This window comes from Saccopteryx leptura, chromosome 2 (assembly GCF_036850995.1).
Source record: "Saccopteryx leptura isolate mSacLep1 chromosome 2, mSacLep1_pri_phased_curated, whole genome shotgun sequence".
NCBI classification, from domain to species: domain Eukaryota; kingdom Metazoa; phylum Chordata; class Mammalia; order Chiroptera; family Emballonuridae; genus Saccopteryx; species Saccopteryx leptura.
The window spans coordinates 247,203,217-247,225,909 of NC_089504.1; the positions used below are offsets into that span (position 1 = coordinate 247,203,217).

A 22,693-nucleotide genomic window follows, 5' to 3' on the forward strand; every position below is an offset into this window, starting at 1 on the left:
GGTGATTGGTCGTTCAATTGAAAGGGGCGTGTAAAACCAGGGAAGGTGGGAGGAGCCAAGAATCCACTCTAGATTACCGCAGCCTAGGGACCGGAAAGGGTCAATTTTAGGGTGGAGCAGCTTCCTATTTGAGTCTACGGCAGTCTTGTCCTTCTCCGGCCGCCGTAAAAGGGGTTGGGTTTGGCCTTTTCCCGCCAAATTAAATTGGGGTTAGAACCTGGAGATTAGGAGCGGTTGTGGGAGTCGGAAAGAGGGGCGATAAGCTTCAGTGTTCCGCTTTAGTTTCTCCAGTTGCAGGTGAGGAGAGGGAGTCGCGTTGCTGTAGGGAGCTTAGGGCTGGGTTACGGTTAAGGCGCAGCGCCCTCAGCACCGTTCGGGGTGTTTTCCCTTCAGGACGCTGGTGGGAGAGGTTGGAGTCGGTTCTTGCTGATCCCGGTGTCCAGCTGAACGTTTTTGCGTGGTGGTCTACTTGAGACTTTTCATTTCGCTTAATCCGATAATCTGTTCTCTAGCCTGCCACCGGAGTGATCTCAGGGCGTTAATCAAATCATATCACTCATTTGCTCAGTATCTTCTCCCCTGCGCTGAGGATAAACCCAATCTTGAAGCCGGGGATTCGTAGCCCCACCAATTCGTTTAGCTCCCGTCCTTGTTCCATCTTTGCTCTGGCTCGACCGCCGCCCCAAATGCGTTCCAGCCTCTGAGCCTTTGCATTGCCGTTCCCCTTGAGTTTTGTATACTTGGCTTCTTGGTATTTGGGCCTGAGCTCAGATATCATCTCCTTCCCCTCCCAAACAGGTGCTCCTTGAGCGACCCTCCCAACCTCCCATCCTCGTTTTGTTTACTTTGAAACATTTCACGTTGTTTGTAATTGTGCGTTTACTTATTTTTTCGTGGGCATGCAGTGTAACAGTTAATAGGTGTGGGTTTGAGTTTTCTTGTCTAGCTACATCATTGACTTGCTTCAGCTGACCTTGGCCGTTTATTTCATCTCAGCTGTAAACGAGTTGTTTCGTTAACTGAGTAAAGCATTCCAAGCTATCTTGCCTACCCAGTATGTGTTCACTATTTTATTTTTGGCTTTCCTTCCATAATATATACTTCATAATCACAAAGACCTTTTCTTGCCTTCGCTATTTTTACATAAGATGTGGGACACTGAGACCCACAAAAGGAGTCACTCCATCCTGTCCCCTCATCTCCCAACTCCAGCCACTGAAACTGGTGACTTATTCTGTACGCTTTGTTTTTGTGCCCTTTCTTACACTCTTAGTAGGAACTCTTCTACTATATTTAAAATGCTCTTCTAATCACTGTTATCCACTTGAAACTAATACAACATTGTATGTCAAACTATAAAAACATAACTGACAAAATGAAACTTCTATGACCTTTAATTACTAGCCCAAATATTACTGCTTCTACTAATAGCAATAATAATAAAATTGTTAACCCTTAAAATTGAGTGTTTGCCATGAACCAAGAATTATTTTGTGAACATTTAAAAGTCAACCGCCTAACCAAGTGGTGGCACAGTGGATAGAGCGTCGGACTGGGATATGGAGGACCCAGGTTTGAGACCCCAATGTCGCCAGCTTGAGCGTGGGCTCATCTGGTTTGAGCAAAGCTCACCAGCTTGGACCCAAGGGGTCGCTGGCTTGAGCAAGGGGTTACTTGGTCTGCTGAAGGCCTAAGGTCAAGGCACATATGAGAAAGCAATCAATGAACAACTAAGGTGTCGCAATGAAAAACTGATGATTGATGCTGCTCATCTCGCTCCATTCCTGTCTGTCTGTCCCTATCTATCCCTCTCTCTGACTCTCTCTGTCTCTGAAAAATAAATAAATAAATAAAAGTCAACAATCATTCAGGTAGGGACAACTATATTTCTATAGGTAAGCGAATTGAGAAACAGATTAAATTGCTTGCTGAAGGACAAGTAAATGTAGAAGAGCACCGAGCCTAAAATCGTTCCTTCCCTGAGCTGTACCTTCCATATATTTTAAAGCATATCCTGTAGCACTTATCAAAACAACTGTAATTATTTGGTTATCATTCCCCACCAGTCTCAAAGTCTTAATCCAGGGATTGTTTATCATTTTTCGCCTTAATATTCTGCTCTCATCCAGACCACACATAAAATGAGTTATATATAATCCTTGCTGATGACATGGTTAAGTGACTGTCCTAAGGTTACAGATACACTCTTTGATCTAGTCAGAAATTTAATCTGGTCCCTGGCTGGTTTACTCAGTGGTAGAGCATCAACAGCCTAGCATGTGGAAGTACCGGGTTCCTTTTCCAGTCAGGGCACACAGGAGAAGCTACCATCTGCTTCTCCACCCGCCCCCCTCCTCTCCCACAGCCATGGCTCCAATGGTTGGAGCAAAAGTTGGCCCTGGGTGTTGGGATGGTTCCATAGCCTTGTCTCAGAAGCTAAAATAGTTCGGTTAGTGAGCAACCCAGCAGTGGCCCACACTGGCAGAGCGTCACCTGGTCTGGGAGCTTGCGGGGTGGATCCCTAGGGTGCATGCAGCAGTCTGTCTCTGCCTCCCTCTCACTTAATAAAACAAAAACACGAATCCAGTTTTTTTCTCCTCTTAACATTTTCATCTATTTTACAATGCTGGAAACATTAATGGACATTTTTTAAAGTTCATCTGGAAACATCAGTCTAAGATATCTCTGACATTCTGACTTAAGAGTTCTTGCTGTTTCTTGTTATACTGATTAAAGGTTTATTTCAAATGATAACTTGTTACAATTTCAAGCTAGGCAACAAAATACTAGAAACTCTAGGATACATTAGTAAGATAATTGTATTCCTAAACGAATGTTCTTTTTTTTTTTTTTTCAGAGACAGAGAGAGAGTCAGAGAGAGGGATAGACCGGGACAGACAGGAACGGAGAGATGAGAAGCATCAATTATTAGTTTTTCATTGCGCTTTGCGACACCTTAGTTGTTCATTGATTGCTTTCTCATATGTGCCTTGACCGCGGGCCTTCAGCAGACTGAGTAACCCCTTGCTGGAGCCAGTGACCTTGGGTTCAAGCTGGTGAGCTTTTGCTCAAACCAGATGAGCCCGCGCTCAAGCTGGTGACCTCAGGGTCTCGAACCTGGGTTTTTCCGCATCCCAGTCCGATGCTCTATCCACTGCGCCACCGCCCGGTCAGGCCCTAAACCAATGTTCTTATCTAGTGATAATTACAGCTCTAGTTCTATATATCTTAGCGGTCCAAATTAGCTAGTGACATAACATAAAGTCAGAAGTCTTTATTTATTGATACTTGTTTTGGATAAAACGTTTTCATTTCCAAGAAACTAGATTTTGTTCATATAAATTGGTCTCTACTTTTGCATGTTGTCATAGGGAAGGCAGTGCTTCCCGAATCAGAAAAACAACCTCAGAAACATGTGGAGTGATATTGAGCTTCTAACAAGTGATGATACCGGAAGTGGGTACCTAAGTGTTGGATCGAGAAAAGAACACGGAACTGCTTTATATCAAGTAGACTTGCTAGCCAAGATCTCCTCTGAAAAGGTAATGATTCTGATGCCGTTTTCATTCACAAAAATTTATTGAGTGTTTAGTAGGCCCAGTAGCTCCATGGTAAATGTTCTGTGAATGTATGTAGACCTTCTCAGGTAATCAATGTTCAGTCTCAAATTATTGGATATTTTCATCTGAATTCTGCTTACATTATCTTAAGATTTGTATTTTCAAAACTGAACATTTCCTAGGTAGGGAAGGAAGAAATAAAACTGTCCATGTCAAAAATCTGAAAGAGCCTGACCTGTGGTGGTGCAGTGGATAAAGCGTCGACCTGGAAATGCTGAGGTCGCCAGTTCGAAACCCTGGGCTTGCCTGGTCAAGGCACATATGGGAGTTGATGCTTCCTGCTCCTCCCCCCTTCTCTCTCTCTGTCTCTCTCTCCTCTCTCTCCTTCTCTGTCTCTCTCTCCTCTCTAAAAATAAAAAAAATAAAAAATAAAAATCTGAAAGAATCGACCAAGAAACTGCTGAAATAATAAGTGATTATTATAACATGGTTGCAGGACGTGAAACTCAGCCATAGCTCCTTTGGTATGGCAAGGGCTGCCAGCCTGAAAGACCTCCATCTGAGAGCAGGGTTCATTTCATCCTGTCAGCATGAAGTTCCCCATGGTATGGGAAGGGGCCCAGGCTCACTGGAGCCCGAGAATTGGGGGATGAGTGGCCTTTCAAGGGAGCCATCAGCATCCCAGGATGCTCTTTTCATTTTATGTCAGGGATCCTGCAGGCCTGACCAGTGATAGCACAGTGGATAGAGTATCAACCTGGGATGCTGAGGACCCAGGTTTGAAACCCCAAGGTTGCTGGCTTGAGCGGGGGCTCATACGGCTTGAACATGGGGTCACAGGCTTGACACTGGGATCATAGACATAATCCTATAGTTGCTGGCTTGAGCCCAAGGTCTCTTGACCTTGAGCAAGGGGTTGGTCACTGGCACAGCTGGAGCCCCCAAGGTCAAGGCATGTATATGAAGCAATCAATGAACAACTAAAGTGCCACAAGTATGAGTTCATGCTTCCCATCTCTCTCCTTTCCAATCTGTCTGCCTCTCTAAAAGAAAAGAAAAAAAAGAGTGGGATCAACAGTTTAGGCAAAGAGAACAACATGGATACATCCCTAGAAGATAAAAAGTTTCTTTTTTGCAGAGCTTTGGTGTAACTTTTCACTAGTTGAAGCAAATAAACAGACTTAAACCTGGAAAAGGTGACCAATGAAGTAGGCATAGAACGAACTGATTAGCTTAAAACTAAGCCATGGATGAGTAAGAATAGTTAACATTTGCCTGACCAGGCAGTGGCGCAGTGGATAGAGTGTCGGACTGGGATGCGGAGGACCCAGGTTTGAGACCCCGAGGTCGCCAGCTTGAGCGCGGGCTTATCTGGCTTGAGCGAAGGGCTCATCGGCTTGGACCCAAGGTCACTGACTCAAGCAAGGGGTTACACTGAAGGCCCGTGGTCAAGGCACATATGAGAAAGCAATCAATGAACAACTAAGGTGTCACAATGAAAAACTGATGATTGATGCTTCTCATCTCTCTCTGTTCCTGTCTGTCCCTATCTATCCCTCTCTCTGTCCCTGTAAAAAAAAAAAAAAGAAAGAAAGAAAGAAAAAAGAATAGTTAACATTTATTAAGCAGGTAAGGGCTGTCTTCTAAGCTCTTTACATGAATTCATTTAATCTCAAAACAAGCCAATGTAATGGATTTTATTATCCCCGTTTTACAGGAGAGTAAGCTAAGACATTTGCCCAAGATCACTCAGCTAGTGAGTGAGTGCCCGATCATTTTCAGCCTCCAAGCCATCTAACTGCTTCAAAATACGTATGTGCGGGAAGCTCTAATAAGCAAAAGCTGAAAACTGGAGACTTATATTTGGCTTGCATCATGTTTTTTTAAACATTGACTTAGCTGCCAATATTTAAAAATCAGAACATTTCACATCAAGTTGCAGCTTTCCTTGATAAATTGGAAGGTGTGGCCATGCTAGGGGCTTTAATCTGGCTGATTCTGATCTAATTTTATGTGGGGGCACATACCCTCCAGTTCACAATAAGCCACAGTCCCTTGTCGTCTCCTAGACATTGAGACTTTTTGCCAGTCATAGTTCATTTATGTTCATGCATAATGCCTGCTGGTTCCTATAGGCATAAGGTCAACCCTTAGGAAACGAAGATTTGTTTGTTGGAATCCTTTGCTCGTTTCTAGCAGTCTTGGACTATTTCCCTATTTTGGACTCTGAACTGATTCAAGATGCACCACACAAAGAAAAACATGTCTAATTATACACATGGACTAAAGAGAGAAGGCCGTCAAGTTTTAAACTTGGGTGCGGAAACTGTGATGATATTGTTGATCAGAATTGTTAAACATATATGAAAACAATGTTTTTCAGTCATTCTTTTCCCTCCCACAGGCCTCATTAAATCCAAAGATACAAGCATGCAGCTTAAGTGACGGGTTTATTATTGTAGCAGACCAGTCTGTGATACTGCTTGACAGTATTTGTAGATCGCTTCAGTTGCACCTTGTATTTGGTAAGTCGGACATGCTGCAAAGATATACAATAAGTTGGAAATGAAGTATGTATCGGCTACCAGTTTCTCCCACATTGCCTTTTCTTTCCTCCATGACTTCTAAGACTGGAAATTGGACTAATTTCAAGATAATAATCTAGAGTGCCTTTTTTGTGCTGATTCAAAGGATACTGGGTGAAGCCTTCTCAGTAGGTCAAAGGGGAAACATACGTGTAAAGCAACAATTTACTTGCATGGCTTTGGATTAGGGTACTGGAGGGAACAGTTGAGCCCAATTGTGTTCAAGTACCTGAATCATGTACATAATTTCAATATCATCAACAGATATTGGAATACTTTTTAGAATGTATGACACTATAACAAGCTTTGTAAATACTTAGGAATTCTTCATCGAGTTAAAGAGCTTTAAATGTATGCAAATATGTACTTAAGAGTAAATGAAGAGACAAGTGAGTGTGCTGGAAAATAGGTGCAAACATTGTGAAAGCTTCTTCTGAACTTTTGAGAGGAAGATAGTTGTTGAGGTGTTTGTGTAAGAACTTGGCCGACAGAAAATAAATCAAGGTATGCGTGTGAGAACACAAATCTGGATCCATTGTGGAGCCAAGACGCTCCTATTTGTGGAATCTTCATATAGTCACCCTGATAGGTCCACAAAATTCAGTGTCACCCATGAAATAGTGGGCTGTGTTGATGTCTGATAAGGATATTGCTACTGAATAGTTTCTGTTAATAAGTTTTATCTGCTACTGCTTTTGTCCCCTCCCCTTCCCTCTCCGCCTCCATTCCACTCTCTGGGCTTCTTGCTGTTGCACCAACAACCCTTCAAGTCTTTGTTCAGGTCTCACCCTAAGGACAGGGTCAATGCTGAGCCTGTAACTCTGTTGGTTACAGCTAGGTGCACGGCCTTTCTGAGCTCTCTTTCCCTGCTCAACTTTTTTCCAAAGACTCTGTCCCCTGCTTACATACACATCATATAATTTGTTGGTTAAGATCATTGTTGATCACCTAGTACTGCCTTGAAGTTTGAGCTCATATTCTCAGATAGGTGCAAAAGGCCCAGAACCATGCTTAGTGTAGAAGCGCTCAGTAAATACTGGTTGACTGATGGAGAGTCAATACCATGTTTTTACTTTAATGACCACTTTATTTTTATTTTTTTGGAAATATTTAAAAGGAGCTTGAATAGTTGACTTTTAATGGCAAAATTGACAATTCTTTGGCATTGAAAAGAAACATTTTCGGAGGAAGCTTGTAACTTTGATCTGAAATTTGTAGACACGGAAGTGGACGTTGTTGGCTTATGTCAAGAAGGAAAGTTTCTCTTGGTTGGAGAGAGGAATGGGAACTTACATTTTATCCACGTAACTTCAAAGCAAACGTTGCTCACTAACGTAAGACCCTGTTAACCTTTTTCTTTTTCGTGACCTAAATGATCTCAGACAACTAGAACTTGAGGAAGCAGTTCCTTCATTTGTGTTTTAAATTAAAAGAATAATGTTTCTTTACTTTAAATTTAAGTAATAGAAATATATGAAGTAAATTCAAAATTGTAAATTTGATCTTTGTTAGATAGACTTAGTATGCTTGTTCAAAATAGTTTTCCATTTTAAAACTGAAATGTTTGGAATGTAGGCAGAATTATTGCTAATGATAGGTGAGAGTTCTGTGGTTTTAACGAATATAATTCTTGATTCTATTTTTCTGGGTTTATTCTTACCATTTAAAATTAATTTGCAATTAGGCTTTTGTTCAAGGAGCTAAGGATGACAATCAGTGTACTTACCGAACTCTTGTTATTGAGAAAGATGGTTCAAATGAAGGTAAGTTTTTTGGATTTTATTTTTTTGTCTTCTGACTAATACCCAATTGAAAAATCAGATTCATAGTAAATGAATTATGTAAATTCATTATCATGCTGCCTACACAGTGCTAAATTTTCTAGCGATGCAATCAATATTGTAAGAAACTAGTTTTTATTTTAGGTCTTTTCAGAGTTTTAAATGTACTTTTTCTAAATATAATATTCTAAACTAATTTTTTCAGCTTTGAGAGTTCTGTATATTACCAAGGAGAAATTATAATCTTTCAAAATCTTTCTGTGTGGATTCCAGCATATTTATCATATTTTCAGTTTAACAGATATTAACTAGACCTTAATTTATTTGAATACATCTGAGGTTTTTGTTTTTGTTTTTCCTGGGAGGTGAAGTTTGGTTTATAAAAGTTTCAAAGGAGTTAACATTGTTTTTGAAATTCTTTGTAAATAAACTTTATTTGTATCATTGCTTTATAAAGTGATGATTAGAATTTAAATGAGTAAATTCACATTTTTAAGCTAAGTTCAAATACTGGTGTAAATTTTATATTCATATGCCTTTTAGAGAAACTGGCTTGATTTTATTTTAATAGGTACCTATTATATGTTGCTGCTTACAAACAATGGGTTTTTTTGGATTACAAACCTTCAGCTTCTAAAAATTCAACAAGGTAAGTAATGTATTATTTTCTTATTATTGATTGCAGCAATATTTCTTCTTAGATCTCCAAGTAAAACTTTAAATACTCTCTTTAAGATTATATTAGTTTAGTTACATTCCATAATACTGGGTATGCTTTTAAGTATTTGCAGTATACTTATTCTCCATTGTTAGGGCTGCAACAGAATCTGAAGAAATGTAGTAATTTGTTTATAGCTCAAGGAGTTTACAGCTTGGTTGGAGAGACAAGATATTTACTAACATGGTTGATAAATGCTTTTTTTTTTTTAGAGAGAGACAGACACGGACAGACAGACAGGAAGGGAGAGATGAGAAGCATCGATTCTTTGTTGTGGCTCCTTAGTTCATTGATTGCTTTCTCATATGTGCCTTGACTGGGGTGGGGGGCTATTCCAGCAGAGTGAGTGGTCCCTTGCTCAAGCCAGCAACCTTTGGACTCAAACCATTGACCATGGGGTCATGTCTGTGATTCCACACTCAAACTGAATAACCCTGGTGACCTCGGGGTTTCGAACCTGGGTCCTCCGCGTCCCAGTCTGATGCTCTATCCACTGCACCACCGCGTAGTCAGGCATTATAAAGCTTTTTGATGGAATGAATGAACCCCAAAACAGACATAACTATGTAAGTGTTAACAATATTGTTAACACAGTAATGTAACAGTAACTTGTTATATGCTATGGTGTGGATGATACATCCCTCTAAGGTGGGAGAGATCGAAGAATTGGTTTGGGGACATGGATTTAACAAATGTCTTTTTTTTTTTTTTTGGTATTTTTCTGAAATTGGAAATGGGAGGCAGTCAGACAGACTCCCGCATATGCCCGACCAAGATTCTCACCCAGCATGCCCACTGGGGGCGATGCTCTGCCTATCTGGGGTGTCGCTCTGTTGCCCTCAGAGCCATTCTAGCGCATGAGGCAGAGGCCATGGAGCCATCCTCAGCGCCCTGGCCAACTTTGCTCCAGTGGAGCCTTGGCTGCGGGAAGGAAGGGAAGAGAGAGACAGAGAGGAAGGGGAGGGGGAGGGGTAGAGAAGCAGATGGGCGCTTCTCCTGTGTGCCCTGGCCGGGAATTGAACCCGGGACTCCTGCACACCAGGCCAACGCTCAAATGTCTATATTTTTAAACCTACTATGTGACAAATAAATAAACACATAAAAGTGAGATCTATGTGCCAAGAACATGCAAAGCTCTGGGGGATACAAGATTTAAGATACATAGCTCTGTGTAGTTTAATGAAAGAACAGACAGATAAAATGCATCTTCTAAAACAGAGGGTAGAGTGATGATTTTACAGGTAGGACTTCAGAGCTTAAATAGGAAAGTTGGAGTCTGTTTTGATAGAAGACCCTCTTAGTAGGAGAAGGCAAGGAGAAGCACTGCAGAGTGTATAAAGCAGCGTGCGGGTACCCTGGGACCATGTCAGTTTATATCATTAGTCAAGGGCAAAACTGAGAAGTCACCACTGTCTTACTAATTTCTGACCAGTGATCTCCTCACTAGATTGTATATAATTTTACCGTGACACAAAAGGGGCCACTTGTGTGTCTTTTATAGGTTAATACTATAAATTTAGCCTGCTTTTCTCTTTTTCATACAGCGATTGAAAATGTAGACTTCAATAAAGCAAAAAAGGTAAGAAAACAGAATTACATTGTCTTAAATTTAATGTAAATTTAGGACGGTGTTTCTGGATATAATTGTCTACTGGTTGTTGACCTTTTGGGAAGTAGCATGATATAACTTTTTAATATTTCCATTTAAAAATACATTTATAATCGTTTGGTTTAAACTGATTTTTGTCAATCTTTTCAGGGAATTTGGACTTTAGGAGTGTATGCATAATATTCTTATTTTTAAAATTTTGCAGTTACAAGGACAAATCAAGTCCAGCTTCATTTCTACTGAAAATTATCATACTCTTGGTTGTCTCCATCTTGTAGCTGGAGATTTAGCAAGCAAAATCCCTGCGATCATTGGGGTAACAATTCCTTTCATAAAATTGTTTTGTTCGTTTCTGAAGTGTTTCTTTATGAAAGCATTATAATTTTGGTTAAATTACAAATTATTTGTAATATGTGATAAATGGGAATTATAAAATTAAGGTAAAAAATTAGTAAGTAAACCTGAGTTTCTATGTTAAGAAAAAAAATAGCATTTTTATTTTCACTAATCACTACTGAAAATTTATCATTTCTTTCAATTGTGAGTGTAAGCAAAAACAAAAATAAATGAAACATCTAATAGTATATTCAGGGAGTAGGCAAAGATTCAAGATAATTATACCATTTACAACATTTTTACTTGCCAAATGTATATGTTAAGTTGAAGTTTATGCCGTGTCTTTAAGAGTGAGTTGCTTGCATATACCTACTCATTAAATATTCATGTGATAGTGAAAGCAGTAGTTCTATTCTATTCTGTTGAAAACAAATGAAGAGAGGAACCAGAAGATGAATCTATAGATATATATTTGGAATTAATAATGTATACAACTTAGGTGTTTCTATTTTGAGGAGAATTCAGATCTTAGAACCAAATTTGCAACTGCTGTACTGTGGTCACTTCTGTAGGGAGCTGGTCATTGTGCTTTCTCAAAATGGGAACCAGGTCCTCTCAAGAATGAAATGGCAGTTAAGAATGTTATGGATACAGAGATGATTAAAGGTAAAATAAGTTAATAAAACTACTTTTGGCTATTAATAGTGATTTTTCATTTTTATGTCAATATACTAAGCCTGGCTTATGGGCTGTTTTATAAGACCACTTGCTGAAGGAAGCCAGATTGAACTGATACATTTCCACAGACATGACTGTTCTTGATATGTTGCCTCTGTTACTTTTAATTTTGGGAGGTTTTACATTTTAGTGGTTACCTAAAAAATATAGAAACGGGTCAGTGAGAATGGGAACTTTCTGTCCATAAATGTTAGTCTACTATTTATATATGGTTATATGTAACACAGAAATATGATCTTTACATACCTTGCTCTCTCTTTTGTAGGTGCAAAGAAGTTCCAGCTGATAGACAACCTACTTTTTGTTCTTGATACTGATGTATGTTTTTGATAGTTCTCCTTTGATGTTTTCCCTTGATACTGTGTTTAACACCAAAAATGTCAAACTCAATGGAGTGTAGCAGGGGTGGATGAATTGGTATCTTGTGTCCTGTACTTCATTTCAGTATATGTATATATAGATATCAAAAGATATATCCTGAAATGGAAATTTTTCATCAGTAAGAAGACATGTCAATGAAGTGTCTCTTTTGCAGAATGTGCTGAGCTTGTGGGATATTTACACTCTCACTCCCATATGGAACTGGCCCTCTCTTCACATAGAAGAATTTGTTCTCACCACGGAAGCAGACTCTCCTTCTTCAGTCACATGGTACATATTGACACTAGTAGCAATGGCCCTTCTGTTAGGCCCAGGTTTCTTACCTGGTTCTGATCTGCTCATTCATTATATATATTGCATTCTAAATAACACTGTGAACAGACTGACAAGGTAAAGGTCATTTCCTTGTCTACCAAGTTTATTGAGAATAGGCAATGCAAACCTTCAAATGATTGTGTTAGAAAGAGTGTCATCTGAAATAATAAACAAACAAGTAAACAAAGTTCACATCTTGTTTGATGTATGCATTCAGACTAAAAATCACTCAAAAAAGAAAGAAAGAAAGATTGTCAGTCTGAATCATAATTGTATAGAAATCAAGCTCATTGTCATCTCTGGTTGTCAATTTTAAGTTTTATATAAGTTTTTAAAGTCAGTTTGGCTTTGCTTATAGCTAGCAAATGACAAAACCGTTTGATTTACTTAAATCTTTTCTCTTTTAGCCAAGGAATTACAAATCTCAAATTGGTAGCTCTAACAACTGTTACAACTAATAAGGTATTGGAAAATTTGTTTCACATTTGTCTATATTATGTGCTAGAAATAGCATTAATGCAAAAGAGTTGTTAGGTAGTGCTCACAGTGACGTAGCTCTTAGCTCATGCAGACAGCTGACAAATAGGAAATAACCTTGCAAGAGTTCTTTCTGTCCCATTTTGAAAAGTATGCCTATAAATCTTGGCTCTACTTTTTTTTTTTTTTTTTTTTTTTTTGAGGCAGAGACATAAAGAGTCAGAGAGGGGCAGATAGGTAGGAACAGGCAGACAGGAAGGGAGAGAGATGAGAAACATCAGTTCTTCACTGTGGTTCCTTAGTCGTTCATTCATTGATTTCTCAAATATGATTGATTTCTCAAATATGATTTCTCATATTTCTCTGAGGGGGGGGGGCTACAGCTGACTGAGTGACCCCTTGCTCCAGCCAGTGACCTGGGGCTCAAGTTGGTGAACCTTGCTCAAACCCAATGAGCCCACGCTTAAGCTGGCGACCTCGGTGTCTTGAACCTGGGTTTTCCACATCCCAGCCCAACGCTCTATCCACTGCGCCACCGTCTGGTCAGGCTTGACTCCACATTTTAATTGGAGCATTTTAGGAATAAAAATACCAACAAGAGAATGTTTCTGTTCTACCACTGAGGAATTACATTCACCTTACATACAAATTGTGGAATGAAATAGATATGTGGATTTTTTTTTTCTTTCTTTTTTTTTTTTTTTTTCATTTTTCTGAAGCTGGAAACAGGGAGAGACAGTCAGACAGACTCCCGCATGCGCCCGACCGGGATCCACCCGGCACGCCCACCAGGGGCGACGCTCTGCCCACCAGGGGGCGATGCTCTGCCCATCCTGGGCGTCACCATGTTGCAACCAGAGCCACTCTAGCGCCTGAGGCAGAGGCCACAGAGCCATCCCCAGCGCCCGGGCCATCTTTGCTCCAATGGAGCCTTGGCTGCGGGAGGGGAAGAGAGAGACAGAGAGGAAAGCGCGGCGGAGGGGTGGAGAAGCAAATGGGCGCTTCTCCTATGTGCCCTGGCCGGGAATCGAACCCGGGTCCTCCGCACGCTAGGCCGACGCTCTACCGCTGAGCCAACCGGCCAGGGCCGATATGTGGATTTTTATTCAATAGGTTTGGAAGGTGGGATAGAACATAATTTCACATGTAACATTGAAGTGATACAGTAACAGACTGACGTAAAATTATTATTATTATTATTTTTTACAAAGACAGAGTCAGAGAGAGGGATAGACAGGGACAGACAGACAGGAACAGAGAGATGAGAAGCATTAATCATTACTGTTTCGTTGCGCATTGCGACACCTTAATTGTTCATTGATTGCTTTCTCAAACGAGCCTTGACCGCGGGCTTTCAGCAGACCGACTAACCCTTTTCTTGAGCCAGGGACCTTGGGCTCAAGCTGGTGAGCTTTTGCTCAAACCAGATGAGCCCATGCTCAAGCTGCGGACCTCGGGGTCTCGAACCTGGGTCTTCCACATCCCAGTCCGACGCTCTATCCACTGCGCCACCACCCGGTCAGGCTAAAATTTTTTTTTTAAGTGTAGCTTTGTATCAAGTGTTTTAATCGTATATCCTTGATTGTAGAGTGTTGACTTGTGTTCAGAGGTTTATATCAGTCTACTAAGTTAATTTCTCTACTATTTTTTTTTTCCAGATGAAAAACCTCATGGTCTATTCATTACCTACAATGGAAATATTATACTCTTTGGAAGTATCCAGTGTTTCTTCTCTGGTCCAAACAGGAATTAGCACAGTAAGTTGATGTATATTTTAAACTACTTTATATTTAAAAAAATTAAGACTAACCGAGGGTGGAATTATTGGAATACCTGGATAGGTCACAGGTTTATAACTTTATTGTTAATGAGATGTCCTCACATTCGCTTTCCCAACCAAGATCAGTCTTCATTTAAAAAAGAAAATCTGCTAGACCAGGCGGTGGCGCAGTGGATAGAGCGTTGAACTGGGATGCAGAGGACCCAGGTTCGAGACCCTGAAGTTGCCAGCATGAGCGCGGGCTCATCTGGTTTGAGCAAAAAGCTCACCAGCTTGGACCCAAGGTTGCTGGCTCGAGCAAGGGGTTACTCGGTCTGCTGAAGGCCCGCGGTCAAGGCACATATGAGAAAGCAATCAATGAACAATTAAGGTGTCGCAACGCGCAATGGAAAACTGATGATTGATGCTTCTCATCTCTCTCTGTTCCTGTCTATCTCTCTCTGATTCTCTCTCTCTTTCTCTGTTCCTGTAAAAAAAAAAAAAAAAAATCTAATAAACTATCTGTCAGCTGCAATAGTAGGTAATTTCTATGGTGTTATTTTGAAACTATGGGAATATCCTTTTCCCCAGCAGTTTTCCCAGGTTTTAGAATTCCATTGACAGATAATTCCCGCCTAGACCACTTGTTACTCTCTGCTATAAGATGAATTAATTCTTTATTTCCATTTTAAGCATGTTTTTGTTGCTGTTGTAGGATACCATATACCTTCTGGAGGGAATGTGCAAAAATGATCCAAAGTAGGTCATGTTCTGTTTTATCAGATACATTGTTAAGTAACAGCTAATGTCACATTTCCTTATTAGTATGAAATAACAAGTGTACTTTTCTTTCAGACTACCTGAGGACTCGGTCTCTGTGTTGGTGCTCAGATGTCTCACAGAAGCTTTGCCAGAAAACAGGTAACTTCCCATTTTATTTCAGGGCCTTACTCCTGAATGGAAAATGTAAGTCCCCTGATCCATAAAAATTGTACCAAAAATTTTTCCCCCTTCACAGATTGAGTCGGTTACTCCACAAGCACAGATTTGCTGAAGCTGAGAGCTTTGCCATTCAGTTTGGACTCGACGTGGAGGTAGTGTCACCCATGAATTGACGTGTTCACTGAACAAGGATTTTTTTTCATATACTCAGTGCTAGGGAGGCAGCATTTTTGGCTTCAAGCTACTTGACGTGGTATCTCTCTTACAGCTGGTTTATAAGGTGAAAGCAAACGATATGTTGGAGAAACTAGCGTTGAGTTCTGTGGACACCAGTGAGCAGACCAAATGGCAAAAACTTGTAGATGAAGCCAAGGAAAATCTGCATAGAATCCAGGTGTGTTTCCCCTGTCTTGTGTTGGAGTTTCACGTTGACAGAGCGGTCAACACGCAGCCACCTTACTATGTCTGGCATTTGTGACACAGGATGATGAATTTGTGGTGAATTACTGCTTGGAGGCTCAGTGGATAACCTATGAGACGACCCAGGAAATGCTGAATTATGCCAAAACCAGGGTAAGTTTTTAGAACATTTGTCCATGTCAGCTTGTCTTATGCAAAATATATCACTTCCAAAAAATGAATTCTTTTTCTTTTCCCTTATAATTATATTAGCCCACGTCACCCCAATAAAATAAATAGAAAAGAAAAAAATGAACTCTTTCTATGCAGGCTCACCAGCTTTAGCATGGGATCACCGGCTTGAGCATGGGGTCATTGAAATGATTCCATGGTCACTGGCTTGAGCAAGGGGTCACTGGCTTAGCTGGAGCTGCCCCTCCAACCCCCATCAAAGCACATATGAGAAGCAATCAATAACTGAAACGCCATAAGTATGACTTGATGCTTCTCATCTGTCTTCCTTCTCCCTCTTTCTCTCTATCCTTCCCTCCCTCTCCCCCTTCCCCCCAAATATCAATCAATAAAAAATAATCTGTAAAAAATAATCATCTGTTTTCATGAAAAACCTAACATAGCGGGTATTCTAACCATATGTCTTCTTCATCTTAGCTTTTGAAGAAAGAAGATAGAACTGTTCCTGTGTATTCTTATGGCTTAAATGAGGTAATTGCACATTTGCAGGTTAATTTGGGGGTGAGTGTGCCTTCACAGTACAGCAACACACCACTGAACAAAGGGAACATGTTCTGAGACATGTGTCACTAGGTGATGTCTTGTGACCATCACAGAGCACACCTACACAAACTCAGAGGGTACAGGAGCATTTGAGATCCTGCTCTCTGTTGTATGTCGTCCACTGGCTCCAATAAACTCTTGTAAAACTTTTTTTTAAACCCACAAAATCCTAGGTGGTACAGCCTGTTGCTCCCGGGCCAGGGGTCTGTGCTGTGTGATACTGTGCTGAACACGGGAGGCAGTTTTAACACAATGCTAAGTGTTTGGGCATTTGACCATAGAAAATGCATGCTAAAATGACTATAAACCAGGGGTAGTCAACCTTTTCATATCTACCACCCACTTTTGTATCTCAGTAGTAAAATTTTCTAACTGCCCACCTGTTCCACAGTAATAGTGATTTATAAAGTAGGGAGGTAACTTTACTTTATAAAATTTATAAAGCAGCCTGACCAGGCGGTGGTGCAGTGGATAGAGCATCGGACTGGGATACAGAGGACCTAGGTTCAAGACCCCAAGGTCGCCAACTTGAGTGCGGGCTCATCTGGTTTGAGGAAAAGCCCACCAGCTTGAACCCAAGGTTGCTGGCTCCAGCAAGGGGTTACTCAGTTTGCTAAAGGTCCACGGTCAAGGCACATATGAGAAAGCAATCAATGAACAACTAAGGTGTTGCAAAGGTCAATGAAAAACTAATAATTGATGCTTCTCATCTCTCTCCATTCCTGTCTGTCTGTCCCTGTCTATCCTTCTCTCTGACTCACTCTCTGTCTCTGTAAAAAATAAATAAATAAAAATTTAAACATAATTTATAAAGCAGAGTTACAGCAAGTTAAAGCATATAATAATTATTATTTACCAAGTACTTTATGTCGGATTTTCACTAAGTTTGGCAGAATAAATCTTTTTATTTATTTATTTATTTTTATTTATTTTATTTTATTTTATTTTTTTACAGAGACATAGAGAGAGTCAGAGTGAGGGACAGACAGGGACAGTCAGACAGGAACGGAGAGATGAGAAACATTAATCATTAGTTTTTCGTTGCACATTGAGACACCTTAGTTATTCATTGTTTGCCTTCTCATATGTGCCTTGACTGTGGGCCTTCAGCAGACAGAATAACTCCTTGCTCGAGCCAGTGACCTTGGGTCCAAGCTGGCGAGCTTTTTGCTCAAGCCAGATGAGCCTGCACTCAAACTGTCAACCTTGGGGTCTCGAACCTGGGTCTTCCGCATCCCAGTCCGACGCTCTATCCACTGCGCCACTGCCTGGTCAGGCAGAATAAATCTTTATAAAACAACCAACTATAGTTAAATCTATCTTTTTATTTATACTTTTGGTTGCTCCGCTACAGCCCACCATGAAAGCTAGAACGCCCACTAGTGGGTGGTAGGGACCAGGTTGACTACCACTGGTATAAACGGTAAGAAAACAGTTGCTCTCCCCATGGATGGAGCCTGCAGGACTGGACGTTCCCCTGAGTTAGTCAGTGAGTGGGTGATGAGTGAATGTGAAGGCCCAGGACATAGCTGTATGCCATGGAGACTCCTTTATCAACACTGTGCTGTAAACAACAGGAAGGAGGCTGCTGCTGGTGCAATACGCCCTTTTCTGTAGGAGTGCAGAGACGATGCTGAAATAACGATTAAAAGTATAGTAGGTATACAAGCTGGGAACGTAGTCATGTATTGTCATTATTGAGTGGTATGTACTGTATGTAACATGTGGACTGTATTTCCATGTGACTGGCAGCTCAGTTACACATTTTTCCATCAGCGTCATCGGATACCTGGAGAGCAGTGCACTGCACTACGACGTCACCGGGCGACAGGAATGTTTCAGTGTTAACAATCTCACTGGGCCACCGTCCATACATGTGGTCCGTCACTGACCAAAATACTTTTATATGGCGCATGACTCTATGTTTCGCAGTCAAAGATAGGCCTGTAATTTCTTCAAGAGCAAGTTACCGTAGTACCTTGACACACGAGCACTTTAAATCATGAGCAATTTGATAGACGAGCCATCACTAGCCAGATTTTTTGCTTTAAGTCATGAGTGGGTATTTGAATCACGAGTTTCTGCCACCCTTCACTAGATAGCCTGCCAAACATTCTGAAAGGGAGGAAGAAACAAACTTCCATGAAAAGGTTTTTGTTGAAACGGCCTCTAAGTGAAAGCGAGGAAAGTGGCGAAAAAGCCAAAAGTCAGTGAAGAAAATGATGATTGTTGGGCAAATGAGTTTGTAAAATTTGTATTTTCGGAGTTTGCTCATTTTTATTGTTAAAAATTGTGCTGGGCAGCTGTCCATGAAATTGCTAATTACCTCCCTGCTTGGGAAGGGCCATTGTTATGCTAATGTCTCCCCTCCGCCAGCATCTTACCCTGACCTCGAAGGAAAATACATTCATAAACCAGTTTATTTACTTTTTTATTTATTTATTCATTTTAGAAAGGAGAGAGAGGAGAGAGAGAGAAGGGGGGAGGAGCAGGAAGCATCAACTCCCATATGTGCCTTGACTAGACAAGCCCAGGGTTTCGAACCAGTGACCTTAACATTTCCAGGTCGGCGCTTTATCCACTGCGCCACCACAGGTCAGGCCAAAAACGAATTGGTTTTAAAGGACGCCCACGATTCATGTGCACATACTTCTTTTGAAGTTTTATTGCATTGAATGTGATAGGAAATGTTCCATTTTTCCAACTCTTTTTTGGTTTTGTGTTAAATAAAGGCAGTCGTATTTATGGAAACTGACAGAATGAGAATCTGTGCGAGACTTCCCAAACAACGTGCCCGATTTAATATTACTGCACACAACACACAGATGATCAAATTGTTCCTTGTTTAGGTACTAAGAGCTCATGCAAAGTTGACTACTTTTTATGGAGCATTTGGACCAGAAAAATTCAGGTGTGTATAGTCCTCACTTTTCATTTTTAAATTGTGAATTAGATTTAAGTTTGGAATGTCATAAGAGATACATTATTGCTTTGAATGAAATTGTGTTTCTGGGAATGGAAGATATCTTTCTTGCTAAGCTTTTTAGGCACTTTCTGCACCATGCATGGGAACTGAACTGATGCATTGGAAAGGCAAGTTTAAATGCTTATAGCTTTGGCCTTAGCAATTTTACTTTTGGAAATTGATTTTAGTAAGGTATTCCAACATGTGCACCAAGAATATCATCATTTACAATTAATCATATAATTAATTACCTTAAAGATCAGACAACATTCAGCTATGGTGGACCAGTTAAATAAATTCCAGTAAACCCGTGCCATGGAACAACGTAGTCCTTAAAAAGAAGAACGTGTATATCGGCTGATTTGGTACAGCTCTAAGATAAAATGAAATGAAATTCTTTTTTAAAGTACAGATGGTATATATAGAAAAGTCATTCACTTAAAAATTAAAACTGGTTGCTTGTGTGGGTACTGATTATCTCAAGAAGGAGCTACAGGAAGGGGTATGGCTACCTGGGAAGATACAGGAGGCATCTAGGTCAAAGATAAGAAGGGACTCTACTTTTCACTCTTTAATCTTGGGAATTTTTTAATAACTTTTTGAGGGGAAAAAAGCTAGTTAAAATGCATACTGAGCCCTGGCCGTTTGGCTCAGTGGTAGAGCGTCGGCCTGGCGTGCAGAAGTCCCGGGTTCAATTCCCGGCCAGGGCACACAGCAGAAGCGCCCATCTGCTTCTCCACCCCTCCCCCTCTCCTTCCTCTCTGTCTCTCTCTTCCCCTCCCACAGCAAGGCTCCATTGGAGCAAAGATGGCCCGGGTGCTGGGGATGGCTCCTTGGCCTCTGCCCCAGGCGCTGGAGTGGCTCTGGTGGCAAAAGAGTGACGCCCCGGAGGGGCAGAGCATCGCCCCCTGGTGGGCGTGCTGGGTGGATCCCGGTCGGGCGCATGCGGGAGTCTGTCTGACTGTCTCTCCCTGTTTCCAGCTTCAGAAAAATACAAAAACAAACAAACAAACAAAAACAAAAATGCATACTGATACCCATTTGTAATAAAGAACCTTAATGTTCTTTTGTTTGTGTGTTTTTTTTAAACTGCTAACTTTTTCTTCCCTGGCTTTGCAGTGGAAGCTCTTGGATTGACTTTCTGAATAATGAAGATGACCTGAGGGATATTTTTTTGCAGCTAAGAGAGGGAAACCTCGTTTGTGCACAGTACCTTTGGCTTAGACATCGGGTAATATGTTCTGTGATGTTTTCTTACCGGCTTCATAAATCCTAAGATGGGTGATTGAATCTGTGTTGGGAACTAACAGGGTGCCAAGTTATATGGATGTGGTGTCATTTGTGGACACGTTGCTGGGATTGGTATGGTCCCCTCCGGTTTTCCTTGGGAGGCCATCTCTGCCAATCCCTCTGCCACCCCATTTGTTACTTGGAATTTTCTGTCATGAGATTCATGGAATTTGTGGTTCCCGGCTTAAATTATTGTGTAGAGTAAATCACTTTTAATGCTCATAAAATACTAAAATAATTTTTGAAATGACTTTCTACGAGGTCTTTCTTTTCGTTTTGGGAGGCTGTCAGTTTAAATTTGTCAGGTAAATCCTACTTTCTCACTCTGTGTGATTTCAGGCAAACTTTGAAAGCAGATTTGATGTGAAAATGCTTGAGAACTTGCTCAATTCAATCTCCACACCAGTCTCTCTGCAAAAGCTCTGTATATGGCTTAAAAATGATGTGATTCCATTTGTGAGAAGGATTGTTCCAGATGGACAGGTAAGTTGCCTTTAGTATTTTCACTCTTCGATGATTCCGTTTTATTTTTTACATCATATATCATTGAACATCAAGTCACACTAACCCCGGTGAGTAAATTTTAGTATCTCTGTTGAAAGATTATCATGATTGTCTAAATTATTTTGGTGACTAACTAATTGACTGTGTTATTTTTAAATGATTTATTTATTTCAGAAAATTCTTGCAAAATGGTTGGAGCAAGCAGCCAGGAACCTTGAATTAACTGATAAGGTAATATGGATAATTAGTACTAAAAAGATATTTAAGACTCTCCCGATGGAATAAATCATCATTTTTTAATGGTTTTTGAATTTTTTAAAGGCGAACTGGCCAGAGAATGGACTTCAACTGGCAGAGGTGTTTTTTACAGCAGAAAAGCCAGACGAGTTGGGCTTGGTGTCCTCTTGGCACTGGATTTCCTTGGTAGGAGATGGAAAAAAATATTTAGTGATAAAGCACTCTGTGCATGTCCTAAAAATCTATCCACTTCTGAAATGTTCTGTTTTTATTCATTTGGTCTGTTCTTTGGACAGGTACTTTTAAAATTCTCAAAAATGAACATTTCCTTTTTCTTCTTCCTGATAGTTCTGTTACACACCCTTGACCTCTCTTAATGCACTTTTTTTCTGTCGAACCATCCAAAATGGAAATTGCACATACATGTGCCCCTCCTGGGTTGATTATTAAGATTTTCTGCATTTTTAGCATTTCCTGTTGCTTTACGAGACACAACGCAATAATGTGGTAGGGTCTGCTTTCAAAGGCGATCAGTATCTCAATCAGGTTTACTTCTTTACTTAACCTAGTAAACTACGCCTACTTCTGAACGCCTATCTTAGACATTTCCACAGCCATTACGGCTTATGTACCAATGAATATTTTCAAAGATTCAATTGGAAAATATCTGGGGCTTTCTGACTGGCTGAAAAAAACTAGCAAGACTAGAAATGGAACCGAGGTCAGGAATGTTGATGATATTAATGAACCGAATTTGCTGTCTAGCTTCTAAATTTCTTAAGTTCATTTATTTTTCCCTTCAGGTTTCTAAAATCTAGAAAGCATTCATTATACTGAAAAAATAAAAGGACATTCTTATATTTTAAAAATTTGTTGGGGCCCTGGCCGGTTGGCTCAGTGGTAGAGCGTCGGCCTAGCGTGCGGAGGACCCGGGTTCGATTCCCGGCCAGGGCACACAGGAGAAGCGCCCATTTGCTTCTCCACCCCTCCGCCGCGCTTTCCTCTCTGTCTCTCTCTTCCCCTCCCGCAGCCAAGGCTCCATTGGAGCAAAGATGGCCCGGGCGCTGGGGATGGCTCCTTGGCCTCTGCCCCAGGCGCTAGAGTGGCTCTGGTCGCAATATGGCGACGCCCAGGATGGGCAGAGCATCGCCCCCTGGTGGGCAGAGCGCCGCCCCATGGTGGGCGTGCCGGGTGGATCCCGGTCGGGCGCATGCGGGAGTCTGTCTGACTGTCTCTCCCTGTTTCCAGCTTCAGAAAAATGAAGAAAAAAAAAAAAAAAATTTTGTTGGTATGTCGTAATTT

General features: G+C 40.8%; 1 protein-coding gene across 1 annotated transcript in view; it reads left to right on the top strand.

The window, feature by feature from the left end:
* Positions 1-207: 207 nt before the first annotated feature.
* The window catches only part of KNTC1 (kinetochore associated 1), an 80,739-nt gene continuing 58,253 nt past the window's right edge, over positions 208-22,693 (top strand). Inside the window, exons 1-24 of the mRNA XM_066371040.1 lie at positions 208-297; positions 3,372-3,542; positions 5,965-6,085; positions 7,364-7,479; positions 7,830-7,908; positions 8,498-8,575; positions 10,189-10,223; positions 10,459-10,569; positions 11,162-11,255; positions 11,593-11,645; positions 11,863-11,978; positions 12,431-12,485; positions 14,159-14,257; positions 14,975-15,018; positions 15,115-15,180; positions 15,278-15,353; positions 15,470-15,595; positions 15,685-15,774; positions 16,270-16,323; positions 19,245-19,306; positions 20,480-20,591; positions 20,990-21,133; positions 21,329-21,385; positions 21,476-21,577. Of these exons, the coding sequence (XP_066227137.1) occupies positions 3,414-3,542; positions 5,965-6,085; positions 7,364-7,479; positions 7,830-7,908; positions 8,498-8,575; positions 10,189-10,223; positions 10,459-10,569; positions 11,162-11,255; positions 11,593-11,645; positions 11,863-11,978; positions 12,431-12,485; positions 14,159-14,257; positions 14,975-15,018; positions 15,115-15,180; positions 15,278-15,353; positions 15,470-15,595; positions 15,685-15,774; positions 16,270-16,323; positions 19,245-19,306; positions 20,480-20,591; positions 20,990-21,133; positions 21,329-21,385; positions 21,476-21,577 (2,019 nt within the window). The 5' untranslated portion in view covers positions 208-297; positions 3,372-3,413. The remainder of the gene's footprint in view (positions 298-3,371; positions 3,543-5,964; positions 6,086-7,363; positions 7,480-7,829; positions 7,909-8,497; positions 8,576-10,188; positions 10,224-10,458; positions 10,570-11,161; positions 11,256-11,592; positions 11,646-11,862; positions 11,979-12,430; positions 12,486-14,158; positions 14,258-14,974; positions 15,019-15,114; positions 15,181-15,277; positions 15,354-15,469; positions 15,596-15,684; positions 15,775-16,269; positions 16,324-19,244; positions 19,307-20,479; positions 20,592-20,989; positions 21,134-21,328; positions 21,386-21,475; positions 21,578-22,693) is intronic.